Genomic DNA, 12796 nt, shown 5'->3' on the forward strand with positions numbered 1-12796 from the left:
ATATATTACTCAGATATAATCCTGGTATGGGGGATAGAAGTGACCATCAATCACAGTGCTGTCTACATCTACACCATTGGTTTAAAAAATCTCCAGTTGCTGTTGCCAGTTTAGCTTTTCGTCCCCCTTTCCTCCTGTTATCAGCTTTCTGTTATTGGTTCTGCCTACAAATACTGTATTGGAAAGAGAATGAGGTGAAAATGGGTGTGGTTAGTACTTGAATTATTGTTATTATTATTATTATTATTTTGAGACAGGGTCTCGCTCTGCTTTCCAGGCTAGAATGCAGTGGCACAGTCATGGCTCACTGCAACTTCAAACTCCTGGCCTCAAGCCATCCTCCAGCCTCAGTCTCCCCAAGTACTGTGATTACAGGCATGAGCCACCGTGCCTGGCTAGTAGTCAGTTATTGTCATAACTACTCTTATTGCCTCAGATGGTATTAAATTTCTGAGAACATCACTCTGGTACACAGAGTAATTAGGAACAATGCAAAATAATAAAAATTAGTCATAGTGAAGTGATTAACAGCATGGACACTGGAGACTACTTACTAGCTATATGATTCGGGTGACTATTTAATCTTTCTATGCCTTAGTTTTCTCATCTGATATATTGGGATCATAATAGTTCTATCTCAGAGATACTGTTAAGAAAATTGAAATAGTACATAGAATGCTTTTAGGAACAATGCCTGGTACATAATAAGAACTAAATAAATGTTAGCTATTATTGCTATTAATAAGATACAATTTAACACTAATATTATTAATGCACCAAATGTAATAGTTCTATATTGTGACTTTCATAGGATGACATGTTGAACCTTTGTTGAGCTTCTTGAGTCCCTGGAGAGCAGCATCAAGCAAGGTTTCTTATCGCTTTGCTCAGTAACAGGCTTTTTAAAAAGTGTTAAGGTGCTTTTATTTCAGTGGCATGTTTTTCAAATTGCTGTAATACAGGGAGTTTATAACTACATACCTATGGTTCCAAGAGTTCTATGAAACTTCATTTATTTTTTAAAAATGTGTATTTATGAGTAATTTTTCTTGGAGAGTGGAGAGGAGAGAAGAAAGAAAGAAAAAACATTCCCAAAGGCTCAGTGACCCCAAAAGAAGGCCTATGATACTTTACCCCTGAAAAACCCATTCAAATTTGAAAGTCTAATTAGAATAAACAGATCTTTGGCATGAAAAAATTCCTTAAAACCTGTCAGTGAAACTCTATAAAAATAATGAAATTCCCTTTCTCTTCATTCCTCTATTATGTGTCACAAGCTATTTGTGGCATTATTTCATCATGAAGGTCACATAATACTAGCACCACTCTGTTTACATGGCAATAATTCACTTTCAAAGCAGGCACCAAACTCATCAATGCCTTTTCCACTTGCTGTTTTCCAAGGATCTTTTAAAATGGAAATTATTTGCTTTGCTGCCATCTAGTGGTTAATATGTTTTCTCAAAGTAACGATGAGTACATTAAAATAGAAGATTCATTGTAAACATTTGACCGTTTTGTCTTTTACATAAAAATTCTGAGTCTTAGTAATTTAGGAAGAGTGCAGGAATAATTATTAAATGGTCTCAATCATGGTATTTTTAAAGTAATATGATTTTGTCTTATTTTAGTACTCTCAATTTCTCAAGCCTCCTGATTACTCAGCTTGCATCGTTTCTTAGATCCCCCTGATCATTTCTCCACACTGAAGTTATGGCAATCTCTTTAAAAAGCAAATCTTATTATGCCCCCAATCAGCTTGAAACCTTTTAGTTGAAATTGCTTTTGCTTATGAAGACCAAACTCCAAATAGATCTGCAAAGTCGTGCAAAATCTTTCTCCCATCTACCATTTCTTCCACATGTAGCATTACATTTTTTGTCTTCCTTTACTCTATTCATGATGGTCTTCCTTTCAATCTTTCTAACCACATGCCTTCATACCTCCCTTGCACTTGCTTTTCCCTCTGCCTAGAATCTGCCTACTTTTCACATAGTAATTCCTACTCATTCTAAGCTGTTGTCACTGCACTAAGGAAGCCTCCCTGACTAGGACACTTTCCCATGTTATAGGCTGTCATAGCAGCATGTACCTTTATAGCTCTTATGTGATTTGCATTTTTATACTTGTTGATCTGATTATTTTATTGATGATATCTTCCCCCACGAGACTACATGCTCATGGAGGATGGGAAACACATCTTCTGTTTTTCATTGTTGTATCTTTGGCATTCAATAAAAATTATTTGATTTTGAATGAATTTATATGAATGTCAGAAAATAAGCTAACAGTTTTGAATTACAGATATATTGGAGTGAGGGCTTACCTTAGTCATTATAATGGGGAAAAATCTATAGTTAGCAAAATAAAATATGGGACACAAGTTGCATTGGCTTCGTATATTCTTTTTTTTTTTTTTTTTTTTAGACAGAGTCTCACTGTATTGTCCAGGCTGGAGTGTGGTGGTGTGATCTCAGCTCACTGCAACCTCCGCCTCCTGGGTTCAAGTGATTCTCCTGCCTCAGCCTCCCGGGTAGCTGAGATTACAGGCATCCGCCACCACGCCGGCTAATTTTTGTAGTTTTGGGAGAGATGGGGTTTCTCCATGTTGGCCAGGCTTGTCTCAAACTCCTGACCTCAAGCAATCCGCCTCCCTCGGCCTCCCAAAGTGCTGGGATTACAGGCGTGAGCCACCATGCCTGGCTGAACCATATATTCCTGAAGTGCAAATATATGCTTCCAAGTTAAGAGAAACATTTTAGTCTCTAAATAGGTAGGCATTTGGCAGGGCATGGTCGCTTACACCTGTAATCTCAGCATGTTGGGAGGCTGAGGCAGGTGGATCACCTGAGATCAGGAGTTCGAGACCAGTCTGGCCAACATGGTAAACCCTGTCTCTAATAATAATGCAAAAATTAGCCAGACAAGGTGACGCACACCTGTAATCCCAGCTACTTGGGAGGCTGAGGCAGAAGAATCTGTTGAACCCAGGAGGCAGAGGTTGCAGTGAGCCGAGATCACGCCATTGCACTCTGTTTAAAAAAAAAAAAAAAAAAAGTAGGCATTCACATTTATACACAAGGTTAATTTTCTTTGCTTAGTACACTATCTTTTTCCACAATGAAAAGGACCAAAGTATGAGTATCTGACGATGTGAATTCTAGCCTTTGCTTTGTCAACAGCTGTGTGGATTTGGGCAGGACCTTTGTATGGGACAAGAGGGCCGTACAGGATAATCATGTGATCCTTATCCAACATGTGTGTCCTTTGCCTTTGATCACAATCATGTATAAGCTCAAAACCAGTAACTTCCAAACCAGAGATACGTTCTTAAGCCACTTGGCTATTGTTGGGGAAAAAAATTACTCCTCATATTATTGATGTAATTTTCAATGGAATTAGTGGTTTTTGTTCTCCTTAGGATTTTCCCTGGACATTATTCACATTAATGAACAAGTATAGACGTGGATTAAAAGAATCCCCAACAAAAGAAGTTTTGTTTTAACAAAATTTTTATTTTATTGAGATAAAAATACCATACCCACATACCATAAAATTCACCATCTTAAAGTTTACAGTTTAGTTGTTTTCAGTATATTTACAAGGTTCTGCAACCATTACCACTATGTAATTCTAGAATATTTTTTTTTCTTTTTCTTTCTGTTTTTTTTTTTTCTTCAGACAGAGTCTCGCTCTGCCACCCAGGCTGGAGTGCAGTGGTGCAATCTTGGCTCACTGCAACCACCGCCTCCCAGCTTCAAGTGATTCTCCTGCCTCAGCCTTCCGAGTAGCGGGGACCACAGGCGCATGCCACCACACCTGGCAAATTTTTATATTTTTAGTAGAGTTAGGGTTTCACCATATTGGGCAGGCTGGTCTCAAACTCCTGACTTCAGGTGATCCACCTGCCACGACCTCCCAAAGTGCTGGGCTTACAGGCGTGAACCACCATGCCCAGCCTAGTTCTAGAACATTGTTATCACCCCTAAAAGAAACCTGGTACCCTTTAGCAGTCACTGTCTATTTCTTCCTCCTTCTAATATCTCTCGATTTATTTTTTTTAATTGAAGTTTCGTTTTTCTCCTTGCAGAATCCAAGAAAACAGGGGCCCGAAACCCAAGGCAGTACAGCAGAGTTAATTACAGGGCTCGTCCAACTGGTCCCTCAGTCACACATGCCAGAGATTGCGCAGGAAGCAATGGAGGTAAGGGGAAAATGAATTCCAGGTTCTTGAAGGAAAGGTTGTAACTATGTACATTCATGATGTTCCTTTGGTGTGTGGTTTCTATGAGTAATAGGTAGATGTCATTTCTGGAAATGGTATGTTTATGTCTATACATTGTTTTATAAAACTCCATGGAGAAAGAAGGGATTTACTTGCTTTATATCACATAGCAACAACATTGTACAAATTCTGATGCTTAATAAAATAGTTCGAGATTTTCTAATTGCAGTTGACTTTAAAATTTTTTAAAATATTTTTACTAAATGTTAAAAATACTGATTTTTAAATTGAGACATAATTCACATACCCTCAAGTTGAACATTTTAAGTAGTTCTTATTCACACAGTTGTGCAACTATCACCACTCTCTAATCCATTAACATTTTTATCACCCCAGAAAGAAACTTGACTCCCCATTCCCTTATCCCTACGAACTACTAATCTATTTTCTGTCTCTGTGGCTTTGCTTGTTTTAGGTATTTCATTTAAATAGAATCATAGAATATGTGGCCTTTTATGTCTGGCTACCTTGACAATGTTTTCAAGGTTCATTTATGTTGTGGTATGAATCACTATTTTCTTCCTTTTTATTTCCAAATATTTCATTGTATGGATCTCAGTTTTGTTCATCTAGTTATCAGTTGGTGGACGTTTGGTGTTTCTACTTTTTGGCTATTATGAATAATGCTGCTATGAACATTTGTGTAAAAGTCTATATGTGGACGTATCTCTTAAGTATATAGGAGTGGAACTGCTAAGTCATGTGGTAACTCTGTTGAACTTTTGAGGAACTGTCAAACTCTTTTTCCAAAGCAGCTGTATCATTTTATATTCCTAATAAGAAGATATGAAGGTTTTAATATTTCTGCATCCTTGCTAATACTTGTTATAATGTGCCTTTTTGATTATAGCCATCCTAATGTACATACTATAAAAATGTTTATACATACCCAGTAAAACTATTTATAAAAAATGTTTTAGCACTTATGTAATCATTGGTTCTATTTGTGTACATTGCTATTGGTACCATAAATTGATACATTTCTTGTAGTCTTTTTGGAAGGCTATTTGGCAGAAGCTATACAAACATTTCATTTTTTGTACAAATAATTTCTAGCACTTTAAAAATCTTATGAATATAACTCAAAAGGAAAAAGCTGCACACATAGGTACTTATTGCTCTTAATTATAATATGAGAATATTAGAGCTTTATTTACTGGGAGGAGAATGGGCTAATATTCAATAATGAGAATGGTATTTTAACTTGGTGAGCTGTTAAACATTTATTAAAACATATAGATCACACAGCAATGTGGAAAAATATGAAATGTCAAGTTGAGTATACTGTGTTTATGGCTTTGTTAAAACATGGAAAATACAAAAAAAGAAGGCAACATGAAAAGAAAATTAAAGCCTGGAAAAGGCTAACACGTTTTCTTTCAATATATATTTTTAAAGTTTTATCAAACAAAAATATAGAGAATTTGTCACTTGAAAAAACTACTGGCAGTAAATTGTACCAAGTTTTTGTACAATAGTAGCAAAATTGAATTCTAATTTGTGTTGTTTTTCCTTGATACGAGAGCTATAAATTATATAGCTTTTTAAGATTCTCACAATTAATTGCAATTTTCATTAAATATCTCAAAGTACTTACAATAAAAATGTTTGAAATAAGATAATGCGGGTCTGGCCTTTATATGTTGATATGTTGACCAAGGACTGAAAGAAATGTCCAGAGCTTCAGTGTCTGCTGGGTCGGGGGTGGAGGGGTGTGGGAAGAATGTAAATTGGGATTGTAGAATTGGAGTTAAGATAGGATCCATTTGAAGGAAGAGTTTGTGTTTTATTTTTCATATCTTTGATGGTTTTATGTATTAATCTATTCATATGTTGTATATTGTAAGTGAATTATTTAATTCTTGTAAATGTTCTCTGAGCCAGATTCCAATTTCAGTTCTGTGGTCAATTGAAATACTTTAGAATGGATAATCTGCTATGAAATACAAAATCCATTTTGCTTCCTCTCTCTTGATTTTGAAAAATAATTGCTCTTTTCTGTTACAAAAGACTTTGTGGCAAGTGAGACAATATTTACTTATCTTTTGCTGTGTGTATTAATTTTGGCAAGCCCTTCTTACTTGGGGATTAACTTTTTGTTTCATAGAGTTCTTTACTATCTATTGAAATTATTTTGTTTGTTTCTTAAAGCAGTTTTTACAGTTATATATTGTTCCAAATTCATCATTTAGCTTTATATGTGCATGCCAGTTAGAGTCAGGATGATGGGAATAAAATTATTTCATGCTGCCTGTATTATTCCCTAGAGGTTTGTGTTCACCAGAGTTTCTCTCTTAACCTTTTACTATATATTGAAACTACAAATGAAATAGCTCAATTTCTTAGCATTTATAAAATAAGTACTCCAGTGTTATGTTTACCAAAAATGTTTGAGTGAGTCTTCTGTTTGTCTTTCTCTTTTTTAAAAAATTCAGGCTCTGCTGGTTCTTCATCAGTTAGATAGCATTGATTTGTGGAATCCTGATGCTCCTGTAGAAACATTTTGGGAGATTAGGTATATGTACTTTTATTTTTTAAATTCAACTTTTAAATTTTATTTTGTATTTTTTGTCTTGAAATATTAACTCTGTAGTACTTAGTATATTGTAAAACTGGGTTTTATGGTTTTGTATTTTATTTGACTTCAAATTATTAGAATTTCTTGTTTTAACTTATAAGAAAAGTATCATAGCAATTTAGAAAATAAAGTTTAAGAATAGTGCTAAGTTTTGTCACCCTAACATAAGTACTGTTGTTTTACATATTACTTTTTTCAGATTTCAATGTGGTTACTACTGTATTTTAATAGATTTTCATAGTTATAAGCCTAGAATGATAAAATTTTGTAACAATACTGTTTTTTCAGTTTTTTAAACTATGATCTTTTGTAAACTTTCTGTAATACCAGTGCTTTTAATGAATGAATTAATAATGGACACCTGCTTAGAAGAAAAAAATATATACAGAATTTTATGGTCTACTTCCTAGATTATATAAATCATTACATTTTAATGAGCATGAAGTCACCACACTGAGGAAAATGTAAATGTGTAAACCTCAAGTTTGCCATTATCTTATAAGAATGGGTATGCTAAGTTACTTGGTAGCTGAATTAAACCTTACTCTAGAGTAGTGCTCTCCACTAGTAATATAATGAGAACCCCATATGTTAAAGTTTTTTTACTTACTACATTAAAGAGTAAAAAGAAGCAGGTAAAATTAATTGTAATAATGTTTTATTAACCCAGTGTATATTATCTATAATATAATTTCAACATGTAATCAATTTAAAAGTTATTAATGACATTTCATTCTCTTTTTTAAATAAAGTATTCAAACTTTGGTGTGTCTTTTATCCTTACAGCACATTTCAATTTGAACAGGCCACACTTAAAGTGCTCAGTAGCCATGTGTGGCTGGCTAGTGGCTACCATGTTAGACAGTGCAGCTCTGGAGTAGGGATCAGAAAATTTTTCTCTAGAAGACCAGATAATAAATATTTTAGGCTTTGTGGGTCATACAGTTTCCGTCATAACCATTCAGTTCTGCCTTTGGAGCATGAAAGTTGCCACAGACATGTGAATGAACGGGCATGGCTGTGTTTAACTAAAACTTTATATACAATAGCAAGTGATAGGCTGGATTTGGTCTGTGGATGGTAGCTTGCAGACCCCCACTGTGGAGCACTGGGTTTATAGGCAGTCTCTGCTGTGCATATGGTTTATTGTTTCTTCTTATGTCCACTGCACGGATGAGTTACATGGATAGAAACACTGGAAGTTTAATGAAACATAGGGAGCTTATAAATAAATACTTGCTTTTTTTCTATAACCTATGGACATACTTCCTTTGATTATAATGCTGTTAACACTTTGATAACTGTTTCTCTAAAGCCCTACAAGGGAAACTAAGCTTCTCTAAACTTGTATTCATTATGGGAGAATGCCATTCTTATGTCTGGTTATATCTGCATTAAGTTATTGATGATGCTAGTAACAATGAACTTTATGTTACCGCAGCTCACAAATGCTTTTTTACATCTGCAAGAAATTAACTAGTCATCAAATGCTTAGTAGCACAGAAATTCTCAAGTGGTTGCGGGAAATTTTGATCTGCAGGAATAAATTTCTTCTTAAAAATAAGGTAAGCAAAATGACATATTTAAAAAATGGAAGAATATTTGGAATGGTAATGGTGAGAGATTAAGAAAGTGTTTTATAGCCAAATTAGATTCTATTTCAGCTCCTTCTTCCTCCCAATGTTCTCAAAAGGAAATATATGTGCAGAGGACAATTTTAAAAATTGTTCTGAGGCTTTAGCCTTAAAACCACACCGTTGATGAATTCTAGTTCTAGTTGAGTTAAATAGGTCTATCTAGGGCAGGCCTAGGAAAAATGGGGGCTGCTATAACTAAAGCAGCTGGTGAGGAGCATATTCTGTCTCTACTCTCAAGTTCATACATAAGACATAATTCATACATAAAATTTATTTTAACATATAGCTTCTATAATTTAAGAATTCTGTTATGGCATAGATTTGGGAGTACTTGATTTAATTAGTTTTTGTCCAGTTCTAGAATAATAGCTCTGAGAGATCGTAAAGGCCTAGATTTCATGGCTAGACTAGTCCAGAGAATTATCTATCAAGAACCAAAAGGGAAGGAGTTGAGGGTTCTCAATCTAGATTTATTTCTATTCCTCCAATAAGGGTTTCACCTCTTGAAAGTATCAGGAGACTTCTTCGTTGGGGTGGAGTGAAATGTTTTGATTCTGAACTATTGAAACATGGTGAGGTTGTGGAGGATAGAGAAGAGCCTTAAATTTCTTTTAAAATATAGTTTCCGTAATTAATCTATTTAGGAATTCTGTTATGGCCTAGTTTTCAGAGTACTTGATTTAATGAGGTTTTATCTGGTACTAGAAGCATAACTGTGAAAAACCTTAAATGTATGAAACTCATATCCTTTTCAGTGTTTTACAGCTTGTTATTAATAAATTGCCTCTTTTCGGAAATAGACTAATGGTAAAGTGGGTTTATTCACATGTGGCTTATTTGATGTGTTAATGTAGTGGAATTTGGCATTATTCCAAAGATACGGAAAGAGATTAGACTTCAGACTTTCATGCCCTTGCCTATGGTGTAATCTCCAGAATGCGAGTATGAGGAATCCAATAATGAATTCCTAGGGCCCTGGTAGGCGCAGTCACTCTTGTGACATACTTGGTGTATATACCAGGGTTAATTACTGGTCCATAAAAACTTAATCTCAAGAGTCAATTTCTGGTTATCCCAACATGACACAGTATAAAATCTTACGGAAAAAAAATATTTGTCATTGAGATGGAATTACAGTTCATACAGTAGTTTTACATTGTTGATGTTTTATTTATGTTTATGTGAGACTTAATTTATATTTGTAGAATCTACTGTTTCTAATGATTTAGAGAATGGGAAACTGAAAGAAATTTTAAAGACATTAAGTAAACCTTATTTGTTCTAATGGGTTTCTAGTGAATCTCCTTCAAGTTGGGGCATAGACATTGAGAGGAGAGGTTTTTTAGGAGAGTCTCAAACAAGAAGACAACTCAAATTAAGTGTTTATTCCTCTTGGTTGTCAGTGCTTCATTAAAGCTTATTTATTTCTTTTTTTCTAGCAGGCAGATAGAAGTTCCTGTCACTTTCTCCTTTTTTATGGGGTAGGATGTGATATTCCTTCTAGTGGAAATACCAGTCAAATGTCCATGGATCATGAAGAATTACTACGTACTCCTGGAGCCTCTCTCCGGAAGGGAAAAGGGAACTCCTCTATGGTCAGCTTCTTCTGTACTTTTCCTGTATCATTTTATGTGCTCTGTTTGTTTTCTGAATGAACTTCGGTAAATTTCATCTAGGTATATAGTGTAATAGTGAAAAACTGCTTAGAATCTAGTTCTATTACTGCTCTTTGGGGAACTTTGGGCAAGTTCATAACATCCTTATTCCTCAGTTCCTCAACTTTAAAATGGGAACAGTAATAGTTCCTGCCCCAGAGTTGTTAAAGAGGGATAAATAAAAGGATGTATAAATAGTACTTGACACTTACAAGCTATATCTGATAATTATAATTATTATAAACCTCCACTCCATAAAAAACCCATTCATACAACAGAAGTATAGAATTTGTACCAGCTAACAAAGGTACAGATTTACAGGGATAAAAACAAAGTATTTTGCTTCATGTGAAAGATAAGTGTTTCTGTGATTTGTGTTTGTATGTATAATTTCTTTTAAATCATATTTCAAGTGAAAATATCAGATCGTTGCAGAAGAGTTTATTTTCCAAACCAAAACTTTTTTCATCTCTAATTTTTAACATAACCTTGTTAGGGAAAAAAACACCTAAGCAGTATGGTATTTACTATTGTCTGTTTTACTTGTAGAATTTGCATTTTCTTTTTTACCAATTTTCTTCTCCATTTCATGTTTGGGGAATAAGTAATTCAGAATCAAGTATATCTGCTACAGCTATATTTAGTTCTTGTTTATGCCCTTGTTTCAATGAGTGCTACAGTGTACTTATTTTATTACTTCCCTACACACACACACACACACACACACACACACAGTTGATTGCATTGTTGGGTTTTATATGTAAAATTACCCGAGTTGCAAATATATGTCTTCCACCCTTGACTGTCAGGATAGTGCAGCAGGATGCAGCGGAACCCCCCCGATTTGCCGACAAGCCCAGACCAAACTAGAAGTGGCCCTGTACATGTTTCTGTGGAACCCTGACACTGAAGCTGTTCTGGTTGCCATGTCCTGTTTCCGACACCTCTGTGAGGAAGCAGATATCCGGTGTGGGGTGGATGAAGTGTCAGTGCATAACCTCTTGCCCAACTATAACACATTCATGGAGTTTGCCTCTGTCAGCAATATGATGTCAACAGGTAAATGTGAATAGTGGTTTTTTTTACTCAGTCTGCCTCAAAGCACATGGCATCTGATTGTGAGAATGTATTTAAGGTCACTACTTTGTAAGTTTACAGGGGAAATTCAAATAGCTTACTTGAAATCCTTCTCTGAACAAAGTAAGATGAAAATAAAAAGCATTTGAAATAAATTGTTAGTCTCCTACTGAGTTGTTAATATGCTATACATTTTAAAAATAACTGGCAGTGTATGTTACTATCAGTTATGATTATGTAATTTACTCTGCCTAAGTTGTAGATAGTGAAGTTTTATGAACATTGGCATATGTTTCGAGTAAATTATAGGTGGGAATAGTTATTTTATTCTGTGGACATTGTAGAGTCCAAGATAAGTACCTTTCTTCTGAGGTTAGTGAAAGGAAGTTTTTGGCTTTATCATTTGAGGCATTTGCTCTACTCTTCCTACTCTGCCTTTTGGGTGGGGCTTATCAGGTTCTCCATTGGCAGGCAGGGCTCTAAGTGCAGTAACTTGATTTGCTGTTGTATTTGCTTAGGAAGAGCAGCACTTCAGAAAAGAGTGATGGCACTGCTGAGGCGCATTGAGCATCCCACTGCAGGAAACACTGAGGTATGCCCTTAGCAACAGAAACACCCTTTCCAGGCGCCCACCCTCAATTTTGGAAGCCTCTTGTTACATATGTGTGATCAGGAATAGCTTTTGAAGTAAATCTAAGATATGTGCATATTACAAGTATAATATCTGAGTATTTAATATACCTCAAGTTTGAAACTTGACTGTTGCTCATGGATGTTTAGCTCTAGACTTAAAGTTATTTTCAAGTGATAACTGCCTTCATTTTAGGCTTGGGAAGATACACATGCAAAATGGGAACAAGCAACAAAACTAATCCTTAACTATCCAAAAGCCAAAATGGAAGATGGCCAGGTAAGTTTGTAAAGTTGACTTTTGTCTATTAATTGATCTGCTAAATATATGTACTTCACTTTGGTAATCTTTCATGAGTCACTCAGTAAAGTAAGCATATAGTTGTCTGAAGACTGATATTTAATTGTGGTTTATCTAGACCTGTACTTTGTAATATGGTAGCCACTAGCATGTGTGATGATTTAACTTAAATTTTAACATAATTAAAATTAAATAAAATTTAGTTCCTCAATCATATAGTAGCCACATTGCAAGTACCCAGTAGCCACATTTGACAATTACTTACTCTGTTGGACAGCAGAGAGAGAAAATGTTCCCATCATCACAGAAATACTGGGCAGCATTCCTAGAGACTGTTTGTTGCAGAGACCATTTCTTTACCTTTTCTTGCTCTTTCTCCCTTCATCAGGGTGTTTCACAGAATTTTCAGAAAAGGAGCAACAGAGGTAGAGAAGAGTTAACATGGAAACAATTCATTTTGCTATTTTGTTAGGTATTCTAATTAAGGAATGTCTTAGGCAGTAGATTGAGCCCATAGAGTAAATGAAATTTTAAAATGTGGACAGTTCATTCAACTATTACTATTCACTGTATTACCCGTTACTTTGGAAATTAATGATCAGTTGGTGTTTGTGTGTACTTGATTTGTAATGT

General features: G+C 35.0%; 1 protein-coding gene across 7 annotated transcripts in view; it reads left to right on the top strand.

Annotated features, from left to right (window-relative positions):
• NF1 (neurofibromin 1) overlaps nucleotides 1–12796 on the top strand; it is a 290127-nt gene that overhangs the window by 130685 nt on the left and 146646 nt on the right. For all 7 annotated transcript variants that reach the window (XM_003912563.5, XM_003912562.5, XM_009190060.4 and 4 more), the window contains 7 exons: nucleotides 4091–4204; nucleotides 6721–6800; nucleotides 8305–8428; nucleotides 9940–10095; nucleotides 10965–11214; nucleotides 11751–11824; nucleotides 12059–12142. In XM_003912563.5, coding sequence (XP_003912612.3) covers nucleotides 4091–4204; nucleotides 6721–6800; nucleotides 8305–8428; nucleotides 9940–10095; nucleotides 10965–11214; nucleotides 11751–11824; nucleotides 12059–12142 — 882 coding nt within the window. The remainder of the gene's footprint in view (nucleotides 1–4090; nucleotides 4205–6720; nucleotides 6801–8304; nucleotides 8429–9939; nucleotides 10096–10964; nucleotides 11215–11750; nucleotides 11825–12058; nucleotides 12143–12796) is intronic.

Source organism: Papio anubis, chromosome 17 (genome assembly GCF_008728515.1).
Source record: "Papio anubis isolate 15944 chromosome 17, Panubis1.0, whole genome shotgun sequence".
In the NCBI taxonomy this organism is placed as follows: Eukaryota; Metazoa; Chordata; class Mammalia; order Primates; family Cercopithecidae; genus Papio; species Papio anubis.